General features: G+C 43.5%; 2 protein-coding genes across 2 annotated transcripts in view; one reads left to right on the plus strand and one right to left on the minus strand.

Moving 5' to 3' along the window:
* The first annotated feature begins 394 nt into the window (after positions 1–394).
* Positions 395–24,874, plus strand: LOC307027734 (calpain-2 catalytic subunit-like). Its single transcript, XM_079696035.1, has 21 exons — positions 395–1,533; positions 4,065–4,134; positions 4,269–4,390; positions 4,620–4,753; positions 5,276–5,444; positions 6,925–7,008; positions 7,203–7,288; positions 7,393–7,467; positions 7,540–7,700; positions 7,904–8,073; positions 8,191–8,202; positions 8,780–8,991; positions 9,185–9,221; positions 17,301–17,366; positions 17,460–17,517; positions 21,611–21,675; positions 21,780–21,848; positions 22,071–22,149; positions 22,970–23,086; positions 23,921–23,979; positions 24,061–24,874. Exons 1-21 carry the CDS (start codon positions 1,141–1,143, stop codon positions 24,082–24,084), a joined length of 2,262 nt encoding a protein of 753 aa, XP_079552161.1. The 5' UTR covers positions 395–1,140; the 3' UTR covers positions 24,085–24,874.
* The window catches only part of aars2 (alanyl-tRNA synthetase 2, mitochondrial (putative)), a 56,630-nt gene continuing 56,045 nt past the window's right edge, over positions 24,871–25,455 (minus strand). Inside the window, exon 22 of the mRNA XM_079696033.1 lies at positions 24,871–25,425. Coding sequence (XP_079552159.1) covers positions 25,258–25,425 — 168 coding nt within the window. The 3' untranslated portion in view covers positions 24,871–25,257. The remainder of the gene's footprint in view (positions 25,426–25,455) is intronic.

Here is a 25,455-nt window from a genome sequence, read left to right on the forward strand (position 1 = left end):
TATATTACATATCTTAAATATATTACATATATTAAATATATTACATATTAGATATATTACATATATTAAATATATGACATATTAGATATATTACATATATTAGATATATTACATATTAGATATATTACATATATTAAATATATTACATATTAGATATATTACATATATTAAATATATTACATATTAGATATATTACATATATTAAATATATTACATATTAGATATATTACATATATTAAATATATTACATATATTTAATATATTACATATTAGATATATTAACATGGGCTGTGGAAACAGTGTGTATTTATGTCTAGTAATAGTTTCACATTATTGACCCCTTGTTGTGCAGCCGGATGGCTACAGGCACAAAGGACTGGTGCAGTGTCAGGGAGGGATGAGTCTGAACGTACTCTTCATCTCCTCCTGAAGTTAACCTCCACCTCCTCCCCCTGACGGTGATGGGGATGTCTATGCATAAGAACTAATAAAGACATGTTGGAAAACTTAACAGATCAAATGAATGTTTTCAGAAAGAAACATGTAGTTCAGAGACTTTCTTTGGTTATTGAAATGCTTTATAAACCCTGACGTAAACTGTAAAACTGTAAACTGTAAACTCATGAGGGTTTCTCAGGAGCTCAGAGATCTGTGAAATAAACAGGAAGAGCTTTACAGTCTCTGGTGGTGAGGCAGAACATGTATTTGTGTTTCCATAGCAACAGAAGCCCTTCCTGCTTCATCCGACACATTTAATACAACACCGGAAGTCCCTTCACAATAAAAGCAAATTTATGGAAACAAACGTTAAAAACACAGAAAGCCAAATGTTCTGTGGGTTCTGTGGGTTGTTTGGGTTCTGGTGGCGGTGGTGTCGAAATCTTACTTCTAACGACAGTTAACAACTGTTTTAATCATAGATAAAGGTTTTAACGACTGTTTGTTGTCATGTTAGTAAAGCACTTTGTTAATTCACAGTTAATCAAGTAAGTACATTTACTGTAAATAAACATGTTGTTGCTTTCCTCTCCGTGTGGTTTCCTCATGGTGTTGTAAAATATAACAGGAACCTTTACAGACTTTATTTTGAAGGTACTCTCAGCGGAAGTGGCTTGTCTCTCAGCTGTTGGAGGTAACCTGATGCCGAGCCTCACTCCGAGAGTCACTCCCTTCCTGCAGCACCTGCGGACCGGACTCAAACCTCCGGGAACTGCACAGAACTTCACAGAACTTCCGGAACTTCCTCAGACCTCCACCCCCTCAGACCTCAGAACCCCCCACCCCTCCATCAGCACCATGTCGGGCATGGCCTCCACCCTGCAGCGCCTCCGGGACAAGCAGCGGGGGGTCGGGTCCCCGGGTCAGGCGGTGAAGTACCTGAACCAGGACTTCGAGTCTCTGCGGAGCCACTGCCTGCAGACCGGGTCTCTGTTCCAGGACGACCTGTTCCCGGCCGTTGGGTCCTCTCTGGGCTTCAAAGAGCTGGGGCCCGGGTCCTCCAAGACTCGCGGGGTGAGCTGGGAGCGGCCGCCGGTAGGTCCCTTCACAATTTGTATATATATATATATATATATATATATATATATATATATATATATATATATATATATATATACTTTAATATAAAGGCATTAAAACACTATGTTAACCAATCAGCTGCTCTAACTTATATTCTGAATGTCTCTCTTTATGGACTTCCCTTAAATAAAGTGTGTGTGTGTGTGTGTGTGTGTGTGTGTGTGTGTGTGTGTGTGTGTGTGTGTGTGAGGTGTGTGTGAGGTGTGTGAGAGGTGTGGTGTGTCTGAGAGAGGTGTGGTGTGTGTGTGAGAGGTGTGGTGTGTGTGTGAGTGTGTGTGAGAGGTGTGTGAGAGGTGTGGTGTGTGTGTGAGTGTGTGTGAGAGGTGTGTGAGAGGTGTGTGTGTGGTGTGTGTGTGAGTGTGTGTGAGAGGTGTGTGAGAGGTGTGTGTGTGTGAGAGGTGTGGTGTCTGAGAGTGGTGGAACCGGTTCTTCTTCCTGAACTCTGCAGACAGACTGCAGGACACTCTGATAGTAGATAGATCAGAGGATACTCTGATCTCCATCTAGTTCCACCACTCATCTAACACACACGCACAATAATCTAAAACACACACACACATCTAACTCACACACACACATCTAACAAGCACGCACACATCTAACACACACGCACACATATAACACACACGCACAATAATCTAAAACACACACACACATCTAACTCACACACACACATCTAACAAGCACGCACACATCTAACACACACGCACACATATAACACACACGCACAATAATCTAAAACACACACACACATCTAACTCACACACACACAAACATCTAACAGACACACACACACACTCACACATCTAACTGACACACACACATCTAACACACACGCACAATAATCTAAAACACACACACACACACACACACACACACACACAAACACACACTCATCTAACTCACACACACACACTCATCTAACACACACACACACACTCATCTAACTCAGACACACACACTCATCTAACTCACACACACACAATCATCTAACACACACACACAATCATCTAACACACACACACAATCATCTAACACACACACACAATCATCTAACACACACACACACACACACACACACACACACACACACACACACACACACACACACACACAATCACCTAACACACACACACACACACACTCATCTAACACACACACACACAATCACCTAGCACACACACACACACACACACACACACACACACACACACACACACACACAATCACCTAACACACACACACACTCATCTAACTCAGACACACACAATCACCTAACACACACACACACACACACTCATCTAACACACACACACAATCACCTAGCACACACACACACACACACACACACACACACACACACACACACACACACACACACACACACACACACACTCATCTAACACACACACACACATCTAACAAGCACGCACACATCTAACACACACGCACAATAATCTAAAACACACACACACACACTCACACACACTCATCTAACACACACACACACACACACACTCATCTAACACACACACACACAATCACCTAACACACACACACACACACACACACACACACACACACACACACACACACACACACACTCATCTAACTCAGACACACACAATCACCTAACACACACACACACACACACACACACACACACACACACACACAATCATCTAACACACACACACACTCATCTAACACACACACACACACAATCACCTAACACACACACACACACACACACACACACACACACAATCATCTAACACACACACACACACACACACACACACACACTCATCTAACACACACACACACACACACACTCATCTAACTCACACACACACACTCATCTAACTCACACACACACAATCACCTAACACACACACACACACACACACACACACACACACACACACTCATCTAACTCACACACACACACACACACACACACACACACACTCATCTAACTCTCACACACACACACACACACACTCATCTAACTCACACACACACAATCATCTAACACACACACACACACACGCACATCTAACTCTCTCTCACACACACACACACACACACACACACACACACACACACACACACATACACACTCCTCTAACTCACACACCTGACACACACACAGTACTTCAGGGTTCTGAGGGTTCTGCAGAGGATATGAGCTGTTCCCAGTCACAGGGTCCACTAATCCATGAGGTCAGACTGAGATTCAGATTAAAGACGGTGTTCGATCCCAGAGCTGATACTTTAGGGTTAGGGTTAACTAGCTGAGGGTTAGGGTTAGGGTTAGGGTTAACTAGCTGAGGGTTAGGGTTAGGGTTAGGGTTAACTAGCTGAGGGTTAGGGTTAGGGTTAACTAGCAGAGCTGATACTTTTTAGTATTGTTGTTTTATAAGTATTATTATTATTGTTGTAGTTGTTATTATTCTCTCAGCCTCTGTGTGTGTGTGTTGCAGGAGTTGACCTCTGACCCCCAGTTCATCGTTTCTGGAGCCTCGAGGACCGACATCTGTCAGGGGGGGCTCGGTGAGAACACGCACATACACACACACACACACACACACACACATACACACATTGTTGTTTAAATGTTATTTTGTGTACTGTACCATATTAGCTGTTAGGTTACTGACTAAGCCCCGCCCCTTCCTGTCTGTCAGGTGACTGCTGGCTGCTGGCCGCTATCGCCTCTTTGACTCTGAACCAGGAAGTCCTGGCTCGAGTCGTCCCTCACGGACAAAGCTTCGAAAACGGAGAATACGCCGGCATCTTCCACTTCCAGGTACAAAGAATACTCTATACAGGAAGCTACATTTCCCAGTGCCATTCACTGTTTGTGTGTTTGGCAGTTCGGGGAGTGGGGATTTTCAAAGTAAAAGTCTTCACTGTGTGTGTAGTTCTGGCAGTTCGGGGAGTGGGGATTTTCAAAGTAAAAGTCTTCACTGTGTGTGTAGTTCTGGCAGTTCGGGGAGTGGGGATTTTCAAAGTAAAAGTCTTCACTGTGTGTGTAGTTCTGGCAGTTCGGGGAGTGGGTGGACGTTGTGATCGACGACCGGCTGCCGGTGAAAGACGGAGAGCTGCTGTTCGTTCACTCTGCTGAGGGGAGGGAGTTCTGGAGCGCTCTGCTGGAGAAAGCCTACGCCAAGTAAGAGAGAGACAGACACACAGCTGTGTGTGTGTGTGTGTGTGTGTGTGTGTGTGTGTGTGTGTGTGTGTGTGTGTGTGTGTGTGTGTGTGTGTGTGTGTGTGTGTGTGTGTGTGTGTGTGTGTGTGTGTGTGTGTGTGTGTGTGTGTGTGTGTGTGTGTGTGTGTGTGTGTGTGTGTGTGTGTGTGTGTGTGTGTGTGTGTGTGTGTGTGTGTGTGTGTGTGTGTGTGTGTGTGTGTGTGTGTGTGTGTGTGTGGTAAACTGTCGGGGTTGTTCTGACATGGCATTCATCCAGCCCCGCCCTGCACACACTTTTACAAACAGCTTCGTCATCGACATGAAGCACATTTTGACTTGTTCTTTCAAACATTAGTGAAGAGAGGGAGTGTTCACTGAAACACCCTGGATCTGAGGATAGTCCCACAGTGAGATAACAACAGTTCTCCCCATGAGACAAGTCATCCTCATTCAGTTCTCTCTGCTCCAGCTTCCTGTCTCTGAGGTGTTCTGTGTTCTCTGCAGGATCAATGGCTGCTACGAGGCTCTCTCTGGAGGCTCCACCACCGAAGGCTTCGAGGATTTCACTGGAGGGATCGCTGAGGTCCACGAGCTGAGCCGCCCCGACCCACATCTGTTCCACATCATCCAGAAGGCCCAGAACCGAGGGTCCCTGATGGGCTGCTCCATCGACGTGAGTCTGAGAACCACAGAGGAACCAGAGGGGAGCTAGACAGGAACTAGAGGGGAACCAGAGGGGAGCTAGAGGGGAACCAGAGGGGAACTACAGGGGGACCAGAGGGGAACCAGAGGGGAACTACAGGGGAACCAGAGGGGAACTACAGTGGAACCAGAGGGAAACTACAGGGGAACTACAGGGGAACCAGAGGGGAACTACAGTGGAACCAGAGGGGAACTACAGTGGAACCAGAGGGGAACTACAGTGTAACCAGAGGGGAACTACAGGGGAACCAGAAGGGAACTACATGGGAACCAGAGGGGAACTACAGTGGAACCAGAGGGGAACTACAGTGGAACCAGAGGGGAACTACAGTGGAACCAGAGGGGAACTACAGTGTAACCAGAGGGGAACTACAGGGGAACCAGAAGGGAACTACATGGGAACCAGAGGGGAACTACAGTGGAACCAGAGGGGAACTACAGGGGAACCAGAAGGGAACTACAGGGGAACCAGAAGGGAACTACATGGGAACCAGAAGGGAACTACAGTGGAACCAGAGGGGAACTACAGTGGAACCAGAGGGGAACTACAGGGGAACTACAGGGGAACCAGAAGGGAACTACAGGGGAACCAGAGGGGAACTACAGGGGAACCAGAGGGGAACTACAGGGGAACCAGAAGGGAACTACCGTGGAACCAGAGGGGAACCAGAGGGGAACTACAGGGGAACTACAGGGGAACCAGAGGGGAACTACAGTGTAACCAGAGGGGAACTACAGGGGAACCAGAAGGGAACTACATGGGAACCAGAAGGGAACTACATGGGAACCAGAAGGGAACTACAGGGGAACCAGAGGGGAACTACAGGGGAACCAGAGGGGAACTACAGTGGAACCAGAGGGGAACTACAGTGGAACCAGAGGGGAACTACAGTGTAACCAGAGGGGAACTACAGGGGAACCAGAAGGGAACTACAGTGGAACCAGAGGGGAACTACAGTGTAACCAGAGGGGAACTACAGGGGAACCAGAGGGGAACTACAGTGGAACCAGAGGGGAACTACAGGGGAACCAGAGGGGAACTACAGTGGAACCAGAGGGGAACTACAGTGGAACCAGAGGGGAACTACAGGGGAACCAGAGGGGAACTACAGGGGAACCAGAGGGGAACTACAGGGGAACTACAGTGGAGCCAGAGGGGAACTACAGTGGAACCAGAGGGGAACTACAGTGGAGCCAGAGGGGGACTACAGGGGAACCAGAGGGGAACTACAGTGGAACCAGAGGGGAACTACAGTGGAGCGAGAGGGGAACTACAGGGGAACCAGAGGGGAACTACAGTGGAACCAGAGGGGAACTACAGGGGAACCAGAGGGGGACTACAGTGGAGCCAGAGGGGAACTACAGGGGAACCAGAGGGGAACTACAGGGGAACATTGATCAGTGACATCAGTTCATGTTTCATTAAGTTGAAATCAGATTTTCTTCTTCAGATCACCAGCTCCTCGGACTCGGAGGCCGTGACTCGGCAGAAGCTGGTGAAAGGCCACGCCTACTCTGTGACAGGTGCAGATCAGGTGAGAGGACACGCTCCTTTCAATAAACTGTCTGTGAGAACACCATGCTGTTAAACTATATTACCCATGATCCTCAGCTGTGGGAGCCCTGACATGTTTCCATCAGAAACACCTGGAGGGGGGCGGGGCTTCAGCTCTCTAATGAGCTCATGACCAATAAGGTGTAACTGTGCTCTGCATGTGATTGGCTACAGGTGGAGTATCGTGGCAACACGGAGAGGCTGATCCGGATCAGGAACCCGTGGGGTCAGGTGGAGTGGACCGGAGCCTGGAGCGACAGGTGGGCGGGGGGGGGTTAGGAAATACTGGGTGGTTCTTTTATCCCTGAACTTTGACATGAATATCTCCCCTGCTCTGTTTGTAAAACTGTTTTCCGCTCTGCAGCTCGCGTCAGTGGCGTGAGATCAGCGACGAGGACCGGGACCGCCTGAGTCTCCGTGCTGAGGACGGAGAGTTCTGGTAATATTTCCACTTCTTGTCTGGACTCTGTGGTCCTGTGTGCAAAGTTAAACCCTCTGATCTGTCTTCCAGGATGTCTTTCTCTGACTTCCTGTCACATTACTCCCGGCTGGAGATCTGCAACCTGACGCCCGACGCTCTGAGCGACGACTCTGTCTCCAAGTGGGCTCTGACTAAGTTCGATAGCAGCTGGAGGAGAGGATCCACAGCCGGAGGGTGCAGGAACTTCCCCGGTGAGTGACGTTCCTGCTCGGCTTCCTCAGGATCCTGGAGGTCCTGAAGGTCTTCCAGGTCCTGGAGGTCCTGCAGGTCCTGGAGGCCCTGAAGGTCCTGGAGGTCCTGAAGGTCTTCCAGGTCCTGAAGCTCCTGGAAGCCCTGAAGGTCTTCCAGGTCCTGGAGGTCCTGGAGGTCCTAACGTTCTGTTTCTACACCGCAGATACATTCTGGATCAACCCTAACTTTGTGATCAAGCTGGACGAGGAGGACGACGACCCGGACGACGGAGAGTCCGGCTGCAGCCTCGTGGTGGGTCTGATCCAGAAGAACCGCAGGCGCATGAGGAAGATGGGCGAGGACATGCAAACCATGGGGTTCGCCATCTACGAGGTGAGAGGATCTGATCCTGTGGAGGTTCAGAGGACTTGAACTCTGTGGAGGTTCAGAGGTCCAGAGAGACGATCTGCTAACCTTCTTCTTCTTCTTCTTCTTCTTCTTGTGTTGCAGGTTCCTGACGAGGTACTGAGGATCCGCTGTTTGTTTCTTTATCTTCAGTCTGAGGACTGTCTCTCTCAGTCAGAGGTGTAAAGTAGCTAAGTACACTTACTAAAGCACTGTACTTAAGTATAATTTTGAGGTACTTGAACTTCACTTGAGTTTTTAATTTTGTTACTAATTTGTACTTCTACTCCACTACAGTTCAGAGGTACATGGTGTACTTCTACTCCACTCCATGTATTTATACCTTTAGTTACTTCTCAGATGTGGATGAATGATGTGAAATCTAATCAAGTGTTGAATCAGACTTTAGTTCCACCTGGAGTAAATCCACCAGCTACCCTGCAGTATACAAAGTCATTCAGACTAGCTGCACCTTTACCAGCTTTGAGAACACTTTCATGATCAATCATTATAAAACATATCATAAGTATTATTCTGAAATGGACCAATCTGCACAATCACTAGTTTTACTGTCGCTACTTTCACTATATTAGTACAATTACAGTTCAGAGTACTTGTACTTCCACTGAAGTACGGTTCTGAGTACTTCTACTTCTACTGAAGTACGGTTCTGAGTACTCTCTCTCCTCCTCAGTGCCGCGGTCAGAGGAACGTCCGGCTGAGGAAGAACTTCTTCCTGCGCCACGCCTCGGCCGCCCGCTCCGAGACCTTCGTTAACCTGCGGGAGGTCAGCAACCGCTTCGTCCTGCCGCCGGGAGAGTACCTGATCGTCCCGTCCACCTTCGAACCGCACAAGAACGGAGACTTCTGCGTCCGGGTGTTCTCGGAGAAACAAGCCGAGTTCCAGTATGTGTCCTCTGGTGGTTGGGGGGTGATTTACTGGTGGTCTTTATGGTTCTCTTTAAATAAACGTGATCACAGCAGCCTCTGGTGGCCGCCTGGAGAAATAACATCTCATTAAAAGCGCTCTAGTTACTCTACTCTTTTAATACCTGAAAAAAAAATGTATTCATTCTTATTGACGACTGTGTTCCTGCAGAGAGCTGGACGACCCCATCGAGAACAGAATGGAGAAGGTGAGACTACTTCCTGTTCTTGATTCTCGATATGTTATAGTCATATATCCAGGACAACAGGCAGGTGCACTGTACTGGATATATGACTATAAAATATAAGGAGTGTTTTATGAACGTGTTAATATGACGAGGGTTTGTTAGTGAACGTGTTAATATGATGAGGGTTTGTTAGTGAACGTGTTAATATGATGAGGGTTTGTTAGTGAACGTGTTAATATGATGAGGGTTTGTTAATGAACGTGTTAATATGATGAGGGTTTGTTAGTGAACGTGTTAATATGATGAGGGTTTGTTAGTGAACGTGTTAATATGATGAGGGTTTGTTAATGAACGTGTTAATATGATGAGGGTTTGTTAGTGAACGTGTTAATATGATGAGGGTTTGTTAGTGAACGTGTTAATATGATGAGGGTTTGTTAGTGAACGTGTTAATATGATGAGGGTTTGTTAGTGAACATGTTAATATGATGAGGGTTTGTTAGTGAACGTGTTAATATGATGAGGGTTTGTTAGTGAACGTGTTAATATGATGAGGGTTTGTTAGTGAACGTGTTAATATGATGAGGGTTTGTTAGTGAACGTGTTAATATGATGAGGGTTAGTTAGTGAACGTGTTAATATGATGAGGGTTAGTTAGTGAACGTGTTAATATGATGAGGGTTTGTTAGTGAACGTGTTAATATGATGAGGGTTTGTTAGTGAACGTGTTAATATGATGAGGGTTAGTTAGTGAACGTGTTAATATGATGAGGGTTTGTTAATGAACGTGTTAATATGATGAGGGTTTGTTAGTGAACGTGTTAATATGATGAGGGTTTGTTAGTGAACGTGTTAATATGATGAGGGTTTGTTAGTGAACGTGTTAATATGATGAGGGTTAGTTAGTGAACGTGTTAATATGATGAGGGTTTGTTAATGAACGTGTTAATATGATGAGGGTTAGTTAGTGAACGTGTTAATATGATGAGGGTTAGTTAGTGAACGTGTTAATATGATGAGGGTTAGTTAGTGAACGTGTTAATATGATGAGGGTTTGTTAGTGAACGTGTTAATATGATGAGGGTTTGTTAGTGAACGTGTTAATATGATGAGGGTTTGTTAGTGAACGTGTTAATATGATGAGGGTTTGTTAGTGAACGTGTTAATATGATGAGGGTTTGTTAATGAACGTGTTAATATGATGAGGGTTTGTTAGTGAACGTGTTAATATGATGAGGGTTTGTTAGTGAACGTGTTAATATGATGAGGGTTAGTTAGTGAACGTGTTAATATGATGAGGGTTTGTTAGTGAACGTGTTAATATGATGAGGGTTAGTTAGTGAACGTGTTAATATGATGAGGGTTTGTTAGTGAACGTGTTAATATGATGAGGGTTTGTTAGTGAACGTGTTAATATGATGAGGGTTAGTTAGTGAACGTGTTAATATGATGAGGGTTTGTTAGTGAACGTGTTAATATGATGAGGGTTTGTTAATGAACGTGTTAATATGATGAGGGTTTGTTAGTGAACGTGTTAATATGATGAGGGTTAGTTAGTGAACGTGTTAATATGATGAGGGTTAGTTAGTGAACGTGTTAATATGATGAGGGTTTGTTAGTGAACGTGTTAATATGATGAGGGTTAGTTAGTGAACGTGTTAATATGATGAGGGTTTGTTAGTGAACGTGTTAATATGATGAGGGTTTGTTAATGAACGTGTTAATATGATGAGGGTTTGTTAGTGAACGTGTTAATATGATGAGGGTTTGTTAGTGAACGTGTTAATATGATGAGGGTTTGTTAGTGAACGTGTTAATATGATGAGGGTTTGTTAGTGAACGTGTTAATATGATGAGGGTTTGTTAATGAACGTGTTAATATGATGAGGGTTTGTTAGTGAACGTGTTAATAAGATGAGGGTTTGTTAATGAACGTGTTAATATGATGAGGGTTTGTTAGTGAACGTGTTAATACGATGAGGGTTTGTTAGTGAACGTGTTAATATGATGAGGGTTTGTTAGTGAACGTGTTAATATGATGAGGGTTAGTTAGTGAACGTGTTAATATGATGAGGGTTTGTTTATGAACGTGTTAATATGATGAGGGTTTGTTAATGAACGTGTTAATATGATGAGGGTTTGTTAGTGAACGTGTTAATATGATGAGGGTTTGTTAGTGAACGTGTTAATATGATGAGGGTTAGTTAGTGAACGTGTTAATACGATGAGGGTTAGTTAGTGAACGTGTTAATACGATGAGGGTTTGTTAGTGAACGTGTTAATATGATGAGGGTTTGTTAATGAACGTGTTAATATGATGAGGGTTAGTTAGTGAACGTGTTAATACGATGAGGGTTTGTTAGTGAACGTGTTAATATGATGAGGGTTTGTTAATGAACGTGTTAATACGATGAGGGTTAGTTAGTGAACGTGTTAATACGATGAGGGTTTGTTAGTGAACGTGTTAATATGATGAGGGTTTGTTAATGAACGTGTTAATACGATGAGGGTTTGTTAATGAACGTGTTAATATGATGAGGGTTTGTTAGTGAACGTGTTAATATGATGAGGGTTTGTTAGTGAACGTGTTAATATGATGAGGGTTTGTTAGTGAACGTGTTAATATGATGAGGGTTTGTTAGTGAACGTGTTAATATGATGAGGGTTTGTTAGTGAACGTGTTAATATGATGAGGGTTTGTTAGTGAACGTGTTAATATGATGAGGGTTTGTTAGTGAACGTGTTAATATGATGAGGGTTTGTTAGTGAACGTGTTAATATGATGAGGGTTTGTTAGTGAACGTGTTAATATGATGAGGGTTTGTTAGTGAACGGGTTAATATGGTGACGGTTTGTTAGTGAACGTGTTAATATGATGAGGGTTAGTTAGTGAACGTGTTAATATGATGAGGGTTTGTTAATGAACGTGTTAATATGATGAGGGTTTGTTAGTGAACGTGTTAATATGATGAGGGTTTGTTAGTGAACGTGTTAATATGATGAGGGTTTGTTAGTGAACGTGTTAATATGATGAGGGTTTGTTAGTGAACGTGTTAATATGATGAGGGTTTGTTAGTGAACGTGTTAATATGATGAGGGTTTGTTAGTGAACGTGTTAATATGATGAGGGTTAGTTAGTGAACGTGTTAATATGATGAGGGTTTGTTAGTGAACGTGTTAATATGATGAGGGTTTGTTAATGAACGTGTTAATATGATGAGGGTTTGTTAGTGAACGTGTTAATATGATGAGGGTTAGTTAGTGAACGTGTTAATATGATGAGGGTTTGTTAGTGAACGTGTTAATATGATGAGGGTTTGTTAGTGAACGTGTTAATATGATGAGGGTTTGTTAGTGAACGTGTTAATATGATGAGGGTTTGTTAGTGAACGTGTTAATATGATGAGGGTTTGTTAGTGAACGTGTTAATATGATGAGGGTTTGTTAGTGAACGTGTTAATATGATGAGGGTTTGTTAGTGAACGTGTTAATATGATGAGGGTTTGTTAGTGAACGTGTTAATATGATGAGGGTTTGTTAGTGAACGTGTTAATATGATGAGGGTTTGTTAGTGAACGTGTTAATATGATGAGGGTTTGTTAGTGAACGTGTTAATATGATGAGGGTTAGTTAGTGAACGTGTTAATATGATGAGGGTTTGTTAGTGAACGTGTTAATATGATGAGGGTTTGTTAGTGAACGTGTTAATATGATGAGGGTTTGTTAGTGAACGTGTTAATATGATGAGGGTTTGTTAATGAACGTGTTAATATGATGAGGGTTTGTTAGTGAACGTGTTCATATGATGAGGGTTAGTTAGTGAACGTGTTAATATGATGAGGGTTAGTTAGTGAACGTGTTAATATGATGAGGGTTTGTTAGTGAACGTGTTAATATGATGAGGGTTTGTTAGTGAACGTGTTAATATGATGAGGGTTAGTTAGTGAACGTGTTAATATGATGAGGGTTTGTTAGTGAACGTGTTAATATGATGAGGGTTAGTTAGTGAACGTGTTAATATGATGAGGGTTTGTTAGTGAACGTGTTAATATGATGAGGGTTTGTTAGTGAACGTGTTAATATGATGAGGGTTTGTTAGTGAACGTGTTAATATGATGAGGGTTAGTTAGTGAACGTGTTAATATGATGAGGGTTTGTTAATGAACGTGTTAATATGATGAGGGTTTGTTAGTGAACGTGTTCATATGATGAGGGTTAGTTAGTGAACGTGTTAATATGATGAGGGTTAGTTAGTGAACGTGTTAATATGATGAGGGTTTGTTAGTGAACGTGTTAATATGATGAGGGTTAGTTAGTGAACGTGTTAATATGATGAGGGTTTGTTAGTGAACGTGTTAATATGATGAGGGTTTGTTAGTGAACGTGTTAATATGATGAGGGTTAGTTAGTGAACGTGTTAATATGATGAGGGTTTGTTAATGAACGTGTTAATATGATGAGGGTTTGTTAGTGAACGTGTTCATATGATGATGGTTTGTTAGTGAACGTGTTCATATGATGATGGTTTGTTAGTGAACGTGTTAATATGATGAGGGTTTGTTAGTGAACGTGTTAATATGATGAGGGTTAGTTAGTGAACGTGTTAATATGATGAGGGTTTGTTAGTGAACGTGTTAATATGATGAGGGTTAGTTAGTGAACGTGTTAATATGATGAGGGTTTGTTAGTGAACGTGTTAATATGATGAGGGTTTGTTAGTGAACGTGTTAATATGATGAGGGTTAGTTAGTGAACGTGTTAATATGATGAGGGTTTGTTAATGAACGTGTTAATATGATGAGGGTTTGTTAGTGAACGTGTTCATATGATGAGGGTTAGTTAGTGAACGTGTTAATATGATGAGGGTTTGTTAGTGAACGTGTTAATATGATGAGGGTTAGTTAGTGAACGTGTTAATATGATGAGGGTTTGTTAGTGAACGTGTTAATATGATGAGGGTTTGTTAGTGAACGTGTTAATATGATGAGGGTTTGTTAGTGAACGTGTTAATATGATGAGGGTTAGTTAGTGAACGTGTTAATATGATGAGGGTTTGTTAGTGAACGTGTTAATATGATGAGGGTTTGTTAATGAACGTGTTAATATGATGAGGGTTTGTTAGTGAACGTGTTAATATGATGAGGGTTTGTTAGTGAACGTGTTAATATGATGAGGGTTAGTTAGTGAACGTGTTAATACGATGAGGGTTTGTTAGTGAACGTGTTAATACGATGAGGGTTTGTTAGTGAACGTGTTAATATGATGAGGGTTTGTTAGTGAACGTGTTAATATGATGAGGGTTTGTTAGTGAACGTGTTAATATGATGAGGGTTTGTTAATGAACGTGTTAATATGATGAGGGTTTGTTAGTGAACGTGTTAATATGATGAGGGTTTGTTAGTGAACGTGTTAATATGATGAGGGTTTGTTAGTGAACGTGTTAATATGATGAGGGTTAGTTAGTGAACGTGTTAATATGATGAGGGTTAGTTAGTGAACGTGTTAATATGATGAGGGTTTGTTAATGAACGTGTTAATATGATGAGGGTTTGTTAATGAACGTGTTAATATGATGAGGGTTTGTTAGTGAACGTGTTAATACGATGAGGGTTTGTTAGTGAACGTGTTAATATGATGAGGGTTTGTTAGTGAACGTGTTAATACGATGAGGGTTTGTTAGTGAACGTGTTAATATGATGAGGGTTAGTTAGTGAACGTGTTAATATGATGAGGGTTAGTTAGTGAACGTGTTAATATGATGAGGGTTTGTTAGTGAACGTGTTAATACGATGAGGGTTAGTTAGTGAACGTGTTAATATGATGAGGGTTAGTTAGTGAACGTGTTAATACGATGAGGGTTTGTTAGTGAACGTGTTAATATGATGAGGGTTTGTTAGTGAACGTGTTAATATGATGAGGGTTTGTTAGTGAACGTGTTAATACGATGAGGGTTAGTTAGTGAACGTGTTAATACGATGAGGGTTTGTTAGTGAACGTGTTAATATGATGAGGGTTTGTTAGTGAACGTGTTAATACGATGAGGGTTTGTTAGTGAACGTGTTAATATGATGAGGGTTTGTTAGTGAACGTGTTAATATGATGAGGGTTTGTTAGTGAACGTGTTAATATGATGAGGGTTTGTTAGTGAACGTGTTAATATGATGAGGGTTAGTTAGTGAACGTGTTAATACGATGAGGGTTTGTTAGTGAACGTGTTAATATGATGAGGGTTTGTTAGTGAACGTGTTAATATGATGAGGGTTTGTTAATGAACGTGTTAATATGATGAGGGTTTGTTAGTGAACGTGTTAATATGATGAGGGTTTGTTAGTGAACGTGTTAATATGATGAGGGTTTGTTAATGAACGTGTTAATATGATGAGGGTTTGTTAGTGAACGTGTTAATATGATGAGGGTTTGTTAATGAACGTGTTAATATGATGAGGGTTTGTTAGTGAACGTGTTAATATGATGAGGGTTAGTTAGTGAACGTGTTAATATGATGAGGGTTTGTTAGTGAACGTGTTAATATGATGAGGGTTTGTTAATGAACGTGTTAATATGATGAGGGTTTGTTAGTGAACGTGTTAATATGATGAGGGTTAGTTAATGAACGTGTTAATATGATGAGGGTTTGTTAGTGAACGTGTTAATACGATGAGGGTTTGTTAGTGAACGTGTTAATATGATGAGGGTTTGTTAGTGAACGTGTTAATATGATGAGGGTTAGTTAGTGAACGTGTTAATATGATGAGGGTTTGTTAATGAACGTGTTAATATGATGAGGGTTAGTTAGTGAACGTGTTAATATGATGAGGGTTTGTTAGTGAACGTGTTAATATGATGAGGGTTAGTTAGTGAACGTGTTAATATGATGAGGGTTTGTTAGTGAACGTGTTAATATGATGAGGGTTTGTTAATGAACGTGTTAATATGATGAGGGTTTGTTAGTGAACGTGTTAATATGATGAGGGTTAGTTAATGAACGTGTTAATATGATGAGGGTTTGTTAATGAACGTGTTAATATGATGAGGGTTTGTTAGTGAACGTGTTAATATGATGAGGGTTTGTTAGTGAACGTGTTAATATGATGAGGGTTTGTTAGTGAACGTGTTAATATGATGAGGGTTTGTTAGTGAACGTGTTAATATGATGAGGGTTTGTTAATGAACGTGTTAATATGATGAGGGTTTGTTAGTGAACGTGTTAATATGATGAGGGTTTGTTAGTGAACGTGTTAATATGATGAGGGTTTGTTAATGAACGTGTTAATATGATGAGGGTTTGTTAGTGAACGTGTTAATATGATGATGGTTAGTTAGTGAACGTGTTAATATGATGAGGGTTTGTTAGTGAACGTGTTAATATGATGAGGGTTAGTTAGTGAACGTGTTAATATGATGATGGTTTGTTAGTTAACGTGTTAATATGATGAGGGTTAGTTAGTTAACGTGTTAATATGATGAGGGTTTGTTAGTGAACGTGTTAATATGATGAGGGTTTGTTAGTGAACGTGTTAATATGATGAGGGTTTGTTAGTGAACGTGTTAATATGATGAGGGTTTGTTAGTGAACGTGTTAATATGATGAGGGTTAGTTAGTGAACGTGTTAATATGATGAGGGTTAGTTAGTGAACGTGTTAATATGATGAGGGTTTGTTAGTGAACGTGTTAATATGATGAGGGTTAGTTAATGAACGTGTTAATATGATGAGGGTTTGTTAGTGAACGTGTTAATATGATGAGGGTTTGTTAGTGAACGTGTTAATATGATGAGGGTTTGTTAATGAACGTGTTAATATGATGAGGGTTTGTTAATGAACGTGTTAATATGATGAGGGTTTGTTAGTGAACGTGTTAATATGATGAGGGTTAGTTAGTGAACGTGTTAATATGATGAGGGTTTGTTAGTGAACGTGTTAATATGATGAGGGTTTGTTAGTGAACGTGTTAATATGATGAGGGTTTGTTAGTGAACGTGTTAATATGATGAGGGTTTGTTAATGAACGTGTTAATATGATGAGGGTTAGTTAGTGAACGTGTTAATATGATGAGGGTTTGTTAGTGAACGTGTTAATACAACGAGGGTTTGTTTCAGATCGAGATCGATGAGGACGATGTGGGCGATCGCTTCAGAAATCTATTTGGACAGCTGGCAGGAGGGGTGAGCTGCTCATAATGTGTACATATATATATATTTATATAAATGAAATACACTACATACATGACATCTGATGGTCATGTGACATCTCTGCAGGACTGTGAGATCTCCTCCTTCGAGCTGCAGAAGATCCTCAACAGAGTCGTCACCAAACGTAAGAAACTAAAGAACTCCCCCGCAGCTGGGAACAGGTGTGATCAGGTGTGAACAGAGAACAGGTGTGTTCAGGTGTGAACAGAGAACAGATGTGTTCAGGTGTGAACAGAGAACAGGTGTGCTCAGGTGTGAACAGAGAACAGGTGTGAATAGAGAACAGGTGTGTTCAGGTGTGAACAGAGAACAGATGTGTTCAGGTGTGAACAGAGAACATGTGTGTTCAGGTGTGAACAGAGAACAGGTGTGCTCAGGTGTGAACAGAGAACATGTGTGTTCAGGTGTGAACAGAGAACAGGTGTGCTCAGGTGTGAACAGAGAACATGTGTGTTCAGGTGTGAACAGAGAACAGGTGTGTTCATGTGTGAATAGAGAACAGGTGTGAACAGAGAACAGTAGTGCTCAGGTGTGAACAGAGAACAGGTGTGTTCAGGTGTGAACAGAGAACAGGTGTGTTCAGGTAATAGAGAACAGGTGTGTTCAGGTGTGAATAGAGAACAGGTGTCTTCAGGTGTGAACAGAGAACAGGTGTGAATAGAGAACATGTGTGTTCAGGTGTGAACAGAGAACAGGTGTGTTCAGGTGTGATTAGAGAACAGGTGTGAATAGAGAACAGGTGTGTTCATGTGTGAATAGAGAACAGGTGTGTTCAGGTGTGAATAGAGAACAGGTGTGTTCATGTGTGAATAGAGAACAGGTGTGTTCAGGTGTGAATAGAGAACAGGTGTGTTCAGGTGTGATTAGAGAACAGGTGTGAATAGAGAACAGGTGTGTTCATGTGTGAATAGAGAACAGGTGTGTTCATGTGTGAACAGAGAACAGGTGTGTTCAGGTGTGAATAGAGAACAGGTGTGAATAGAGAACAGGTGTGTTCATGTGTGAATAGAGAACAGGTGTGTTCAGGTGTGAATAGAGAACAGGTGTGTTCAGGTGTGATTAGAGAACAGGTGTGAATAGAGAACAGGTGTGTTCATGTGTGAATAGAGAACAGGTGTGTTCATGTGTGAATAGAGAACAGGTGTGTTCATGTGTGAATAGAGAACAGGTGTGTTCAGGTGTGAATAGAGAACAGGTGTGAATAGAGAACAGGTGTGTTCATGTGTGAATAGAGAACAGGTGTGTTCATGTGTGAATAGAGAACAGGTGTGTTCAGGTGTGAATAGAGAACAGGTGTGTTCAGGTGTGATTAGAGAACAGGTGTGAATAGAGAACAGGTGTGTTCATGTGTGAATAGAGAACAGGTGTGTTCATGTGTGAACAGAGAACAGGTGTGTTCAGGTGTGAATAGAGAACAGGTGTGAATAGAGAACAGGTGTGTTCAGGTGTGAATAGAGAACAGGTGTGTTCGGGTGTGAATAGAGAACAGGTGTGTTCAGGTGTGAATAGAGAACAGGTGTGTTCAGGTGTGAATAAAGAACAGGTGTGTTCATGTGTGAATAGAGAACAGGTGTGTTCAGGTGTGAATAGAGAACAGGTGTGTTCAGGTGTGAATAGAGAACAGGTGTGTTCAGGTGTGAATAGAGAACAGGTGTGTTCAGGTGTGAATAGAGAACAGGTGTGTTCATGTGTGAATAGAGAACAGGTGTGTTAAGGTGTGAATAGAGAACAGGTGTGAATAGAGAACAGGTGTGTTCATGTGTGAATAGAGAACAGGTGTGAATAGAGAACAGGTGTGTTCAGGTGTGAACAGAGAACAGATGTGTTCAGGTGTGAATAGAGAATAGGTGTGAATAGAGAACAGGTGTGTTCATGTCTGAATAGAGAACAGGTGTGAATAGAGAACAGGTGTGTTCACGTGTGAATAGAGAACAGGTGTGAATAGAGAACAGGTGTGTTCATGTGTGAATAGAGAACAGGTGTGAACAGAGAACAGGTGTGTTCAGGTGTGAACAGAGAACAGGTGTGTTCATGTGTGAATAGAGAACAGGTGTGAATAGAGAACAGGTGTGTTCATGTGTGAATAGAGAACAGGTGTGAATAGAGAACAGGTGTGTTCAGGTGTGAACAGAGAACAGGTGTGTTCAGGTGTGAATAGAGAACAGGTGTGTTCAGGTGTGAATAGAGAACAGGTGTGTTCAGGTGTGAACAGAGAACAGATGTGTTCAGGTGTGAATAGAGAACAGGTGTGTTCAGGTGTGAACAGAGAACAGGTGTGTTCAGGTGTGAATAGAGAACAGGTGTGTTCAGGTGTGAACAGAGAACAGATGTGTTCAGGTGTGAATAGAGAACATGTGTGTTCAGGTGTGAATAGAGAACAGGTGTGTTCAGGTGTGAATAGAGAACAGGTGTGTTCAGGTGTGAACAGAGAACAGATGTGTTCAGGTGTGAATAGAGAACATGTGTGTTCAGGTGTGAATAGAGAACAGGTGTGTTCAGGTAATAGAGAACAGGTGTGAATAGAGAACAGGTGTGTTCAGGTCTGAATAGAGAACAGGTGTGTTCAGGTGTGAATAGAGAACAGGTGTGTCCAGGTGTGATTAGAGAACAGGTGTGTTCGGGTGTGAATAGAGAACAGGTGTGTTCAGGTGTGAATAGAGAACAGGTGTGTTCGGGTGTGAATAGAGAACAGGTGTGTTCAGGTGTGAACAGAGAACAGGTGTGTTCAGGTGTGAATAGAGAACAGGTGTGTTCGGGTGTGAATAGAGAACAGGTGTGTTCAGGTGTGATTAAAGAACAGGTGTGATTAGAGAACAGGTGTGTTCAGGTTTGAATAGAGAACAGGTGTGTTCAGGTGTGATTAGAGAACAGGTGTGTTCAGGTGTGATTAGAGAACAGGTGTGTTCAGGTGTGAACAGAGAACAGGTGTGAACAGAGAACAGGTGTGTTCAGGTGTGAACAGAGAACAGGTGTGAACAGAGAACAGGTGTGTTCAGGTGTGATTAAAGAACAGGTGTGTTCAGGTTTGAATAGAGAACAGATGTGTTCAGGTGTGAACAGAGAACAGGTGTGTTCAGGTGTGATTAGAGAACAGGTGTGTTCAGGTTTGAATAGAGAACAGGTGTGTTCAGGTGTGATTAGAGAACAGGTGTGTTCAGGTGTTAATAGAGAACAGGTGTGTTCAGGTGTTAATAGAGAACAGGTGTGTTCAGGTGTGATTAGAGAACAGGTGTGTTCAGGTGTTAATAGAGAACAGGTGTGTTCAGGTGTGATTAGAGAACAGGTGTGTTCAGGTGTGAATAGAGAACAGGTGTGTTCAGGTGTGATTAGAGAACAGGTGTGTTCAGGTGTGAATAGAGAACAGGTGTGTTCAGGTGTGAATAGAGAACAGGTGTGTTCAGGTGTGAACAGAGAACAGGTGTGTTCAGGTGTGAACAGAGAACAGGTGTGTTCAGGTGTGAACAGAGAACAGGTGTGTTCAGGTGTGATTAGAGAACAGGTGTGTTCAGGTGTGAATAGAGAACAGGTGTGTTCAGGTGTGAACAGAGAACAGGTGTGTTCAGGTGTGAACAGAGAACAGGTGTGTTCAGGTGTGAACAGAGAACAGATGTGTTCAGGTGTGAACAGAGAACAGGTGTGTTCAGGTGTGATTAGAGAACAGGTGTGTTCAGGTGTGAATAGAGAACAGGTGTGTTCAGGTGTGAACAGAGAACAGGTGTGTTCAGGTGTGAACAGAGAACAGGTGTGTTCAGGTGTGAATAGAGAACAGTTGTGTTCAGGTCTGAACAGAGAACAGGTGTGTTCAGGTGTGATTAGAGAACAGGTGTGTTCAGGTGTGAATAGAGAACAGCTGTGTTCAGGTGTGATTAGAGAACAGGTGTGTTCAGGTGTGAATAGAGAACAGGTGTGTTCAGGTGTGATTAGAGAACAGGTGTGTTCAGGTGTGAATAGAGAACAGGTGTGTTCAGGTGTGAACAGAGAACAGATGTGTTCAGGTGTGAACAGAGAACAGGTGTGTTCAGGTGTGATTAGAGAACAGGTGTGTTCAGGTGTGAATAGAGAACAGGTGTGTTCAGGTGTGAATAGAGAACAGGTGTGTTCAGGTGTGAATAGAGAACAGGTGTGTTCAGGTGTGAATAGAGAACAGGTGTGTTCAGGTGTGAATAGAGAACAGGTGTGTTCAGGTGTGATAAGGTGTGTGCTTCTCTGTGCTGCAGGTTCAGACATCCAAACCAGTGGCTTCAGTCTCTCCACGTGTCGGAACATGGTCAACATGCTGGACGTATCCTTCACAGTCCCTTAACTGAGCTCATGATGCATCATACCTTCACCATAATGCATAACAATAATAATGATTATAAAAGTGTTTCCTGAACCCAGCTGCAGAAAGACGGCACTGGGAAACTCGGTCTGGTGGAGTTTAAAATTCTGTGGACCAAAATCGAGAAGTACCTGGTGAGTAATCTGTACTGTGTATATATATATATATCAACAAATATAGAGAAAGTAGTGAAGTGTGTGTGTGTGTGTGTGTGTGTGTGTGTGTGTGTGTGTGTGTGTGTGTGTGTGTGTGTGTGTGTGTGTGTGTGTGTGTGTGTGTGTGTGTGTGTGTGTGTGTGTGTGTGTGTGTGTGTGTGTGTGTGTGTGTGTGTGTGTGTGTGTGTGTGTGTGTGTCAGACTGTGTACCGGGACAAGGATGTGGATAACTCGGGGACCATGAGCTCTGCTGAGATGAGGTCAGCTGTGGAGGAAGCAGGTAAAACACACATAAGGTGTTCTCTAATTCCCCTCCTCAACTCCTATCCTCGTGTCTTAGTCCCGCCCACAGGAGATGCGAGAGGAATCGAGGAGGAGAGGAATCGAGGAGGAGAGAGGAGGGGAAGCAGCAGGCGGTTAGAGAAATGAGAACTCCTCTCCTCTGAGCGGTCATTTTAAAGAGACGTCCATTAATGATGACAGGAGGCACAGCAGCCCTCTGTCTGATGGACAGATGTGTTCATGACCACTTATATATTTACTTTGATTCATTCACAGTGACACACACACACACACACACACACACACACACACACACACACACACACACACACACACACACATATATATTTATATATACAATTTCAGAATCAAACAAGTATGAGAGCACTCTCATAATAACATAACACAATCAGAGACTGGATATATCCATTATTATAAAATCATATCCAGGGGATGCATGCAGAGCTGTGATTGGCTGAGAGAAGTCCGGCCGTGCGTCACGACTCTTTGAAACATCTCTGTTGCCGGAAATACATCCTCTCTCCTCTCTCCTCGGTTAGAGCTCCTCCAGAGAGCCTCCTCTCTCCTCTCTCCTCTCTCCTCGGTTAGAGCTCCTCCAGAGAGCCTCCTCTCTCCTCTCCCCTCTCTCCTCAGTTAGAGCTCCTCGATGTGCATTTAGAGAAATGAGATGTCCAATCCATTTCCAGAGGATCGAGGAGTCGAGGAGGGGAATTAGAGAAATGAGAAGCCTTTATACACACACACACACACACACACACACACACACACACACACACTGACCTCTGACCCTGTCCCAGGCTTCCTGCTCAACAACCCCCTCCATCAGATCCTCGTGGCTCGGTACAGCGAGTCGGACCTCACCATCGACTTCGACAACTTCGTGGGCTGCCTGGTCCGCCTGGAGACCATGTTCAGTGAGTACTCTTCATCGTGAGGAAGGGGGGGGGTGCTCTTCATCGTGAGGGAGGGGGGGGTGCTCTTCATCGTGAGGAAGGGGGGGTTGCTCTTCATCGTGAGGGAGGGGGGGTGCTCTTCATCTTGAGGGAGGGGGGGGGTGCTCTTCATCTTGAGGGAGGGGGGGGGGTGCTCTTCATCGTGAGGAAGGGGTGGTTGCTCTTCATCGTGAGGGAGGGGGGGTGCTCTTCATCTGGAGGGAGGGGGGGGGTGCTCTTCATCGTGAGGGAGGGGGGGGGTGCTCTTCATCTTGAGGGAGGGGGGGGTGCTCTTCATTGTGAGGAAGGGGGGGTGCTCTTCATCTTGAGGGAGGGGGGGGTGCTCTTCATTGTGAGGAAGGGGGGGTGCTCTTCATCTTGAGGGAGGGGGGGGTGCTCTTCATTGTGAGGAAGGGGGGGGTGCTCTTCATCTTGAGGGAGGGGGGGGTGCTCTTCATTGTGAGGAAGGGGGGGGTGCTCTTCATCTTGAGGGAGGGGGGGGTGCTCTTCATCTTGAGGGAGGGGGGGGTGCTCTTCATTGTGAGGAAGGGGGGGTGCTCTTCATCTTGAGGGAGGGGGGGGTGCTCTTCATTGTGAGGAAGGGGGGGTGCTCTTCATCTTGAGGGAGGGGGGGGTGCTCTTCATTGTGAGGAAGGGGGGGTGCTCTTCATCTTGAGGGAGGGGGGGGTGCTCTTCATCTTGAGGAAGAGGAGGGAGGTGAGTGCTGATGATGATGATGACGTTGATAATGGTGTTGAAGATGATGATGAAAGTGGTGATGATGACGATGGTGATGAAGATGTCTCCTCTCCTCAGGCACGTTTTCTGCTCTGGACACGGACCAGTCGGGCTCCATTGAGCTCACTTTGCTGCAGGTATTAAAGATAATGAACTTTATTCATTGATATGTATTCAAAGTTCATATGATGAACATTCAGCTCATGTTTCTCCTGCAGTGGCTCAGCGTGTCTCTGCTCTGAGTTCTGATCCTGGTTCTGATCCTGACTCTGATCCTGACTCTGATCCTGGTTCTGATCCTGGTTCTGATCCTGACTCTGATCCTGACTCTGATCCTGACTCTGATCCTGGTTCTGATCCTGACTCTGGTCCTGGTCTCAGCTGATTGACAGACTGAATGGTTGTGGTGTGGTGATGGTGTTTAGTTATTGTGTCAATATTTATATTGTGTTGTCAGGAGAGAGACCTCATTAATTATTACTGACTCGTACAGGTCTCCAACTATTTTTAATACCTGAGGTCACCAGAACGAGTCATCGTTAATGAGCTCACCTGTACGAGTCATCGTTAACGAGCTCACCTGTACGAGTCATTAATCGTTAACGAGCTCACCTGTACGAGTCATTAATCGTTAACGAGCTCACCTGTACGAGTCATTAATCGTTAACGAGCTCACCTGTACGAGTCATTAATCGTTAACGAGCTCACCTGTACGAGTCATCGTTAACGAGCTCACCTGTATAAATCGTTAGTAAGCCGCTAACGCTATAATATAAAATGTTGTCAGGTTTTCATAAAGGGGAACAGAACAGCAAATAGGAAGCCTCCTTTCTCTGAGCTGAGCTCTGATTGGCAAACAGCTTAAATGTTTAGTTTTATTTCATGGGAAATAGTGGTCTAATGTCAGTTTGACAATAACCTGCTAAGATTGGATGATAAACGGTAAATAAAGTAGAAACACTGGTGCCTTATATAATAATAATAATGTGTAAAATGTATCTTGCTAATTCCTTAATAAAGACAATGAATGAGTGAGCAGTGATTTATTACAAACGCAGAAATGTTAAATTCACATAAATTCTCTAAATAATTCACATCTGAGCGTCGTCCAATGAGGAGCCTGATTGCAGCAGTGGGCGGGGCCAACAGTCTCCTGATTGTGTCCAGGTGTTTCAGATATTTTGTCCACCTTTCTAATACACAAAATCAATCCTTTAAAGATGCTAATCGTTAGCATGCTAACTGAAAGAAAGGCTGCTTATGAGAGTTTCTCTGATTGGCTGAGAGCATCAAAGAGAAGTCCTGTACACGAGCCACACCCCCATCCCAAACAGATGTCCCATTGGTTGACACTTCATTGCCCCAACCCTCGTGTCCGATCAGGAGACAGCTGCTCAGCAGGAGGCGCTGTGATGTCATCGCTGTGTTGTCTGGCGAGCAAACTGCTCCGCCCACTTCAGAGCTTCAGGGATGTCATCGCTGCTTCCTGTTCCCTTGGCGACCAGCGCAGAGCCCCCGCCGCTCCCCCCGAAGTGACGACACACCGCCACCGCCCAATCAGAGGCAGGGAGGAGGGCGGAGTCCTGTGGAGGAAGAAGACAGCCAATCAGATG

This window comes from Notothenia rossii, assembly GCF_949606895.1.
Source record: "Notothenia rossii genome assembly, contig: scaffold_77, whole genome shotgun sequence".
NCBI classification, from domain to species: domain Eukaryota; kingdom Metazoa; phylum Chordata; class Actinopteri; order Perciformes; family Nototheniidae; genus Notothenia; species Notothenia rossii.

Coding starts and splice junctions, on each gene's coding strand:
- LOC307027734 (XM_079696035.1), top strand. CDS start 1,141: ATGCCGAGCCTCACTCCGAGAGTCACTCCCTTCCTGCAGCACCTGCGG. Junction 4,135..4,268: donor CATCTGTCAGGGGGGGCTCG/GTGAGAACACGC, acceptor CCTGTCTGTCAG/GTGACTGCTGGCTGCTGGCC. Junction 17,518..21,610: donor CAACAGAGTCGTCACCAAAC/GTAAGAAACTAA, acceptor TCTGTGCTGCAG/GTTCAGACATCCAAACCAGT.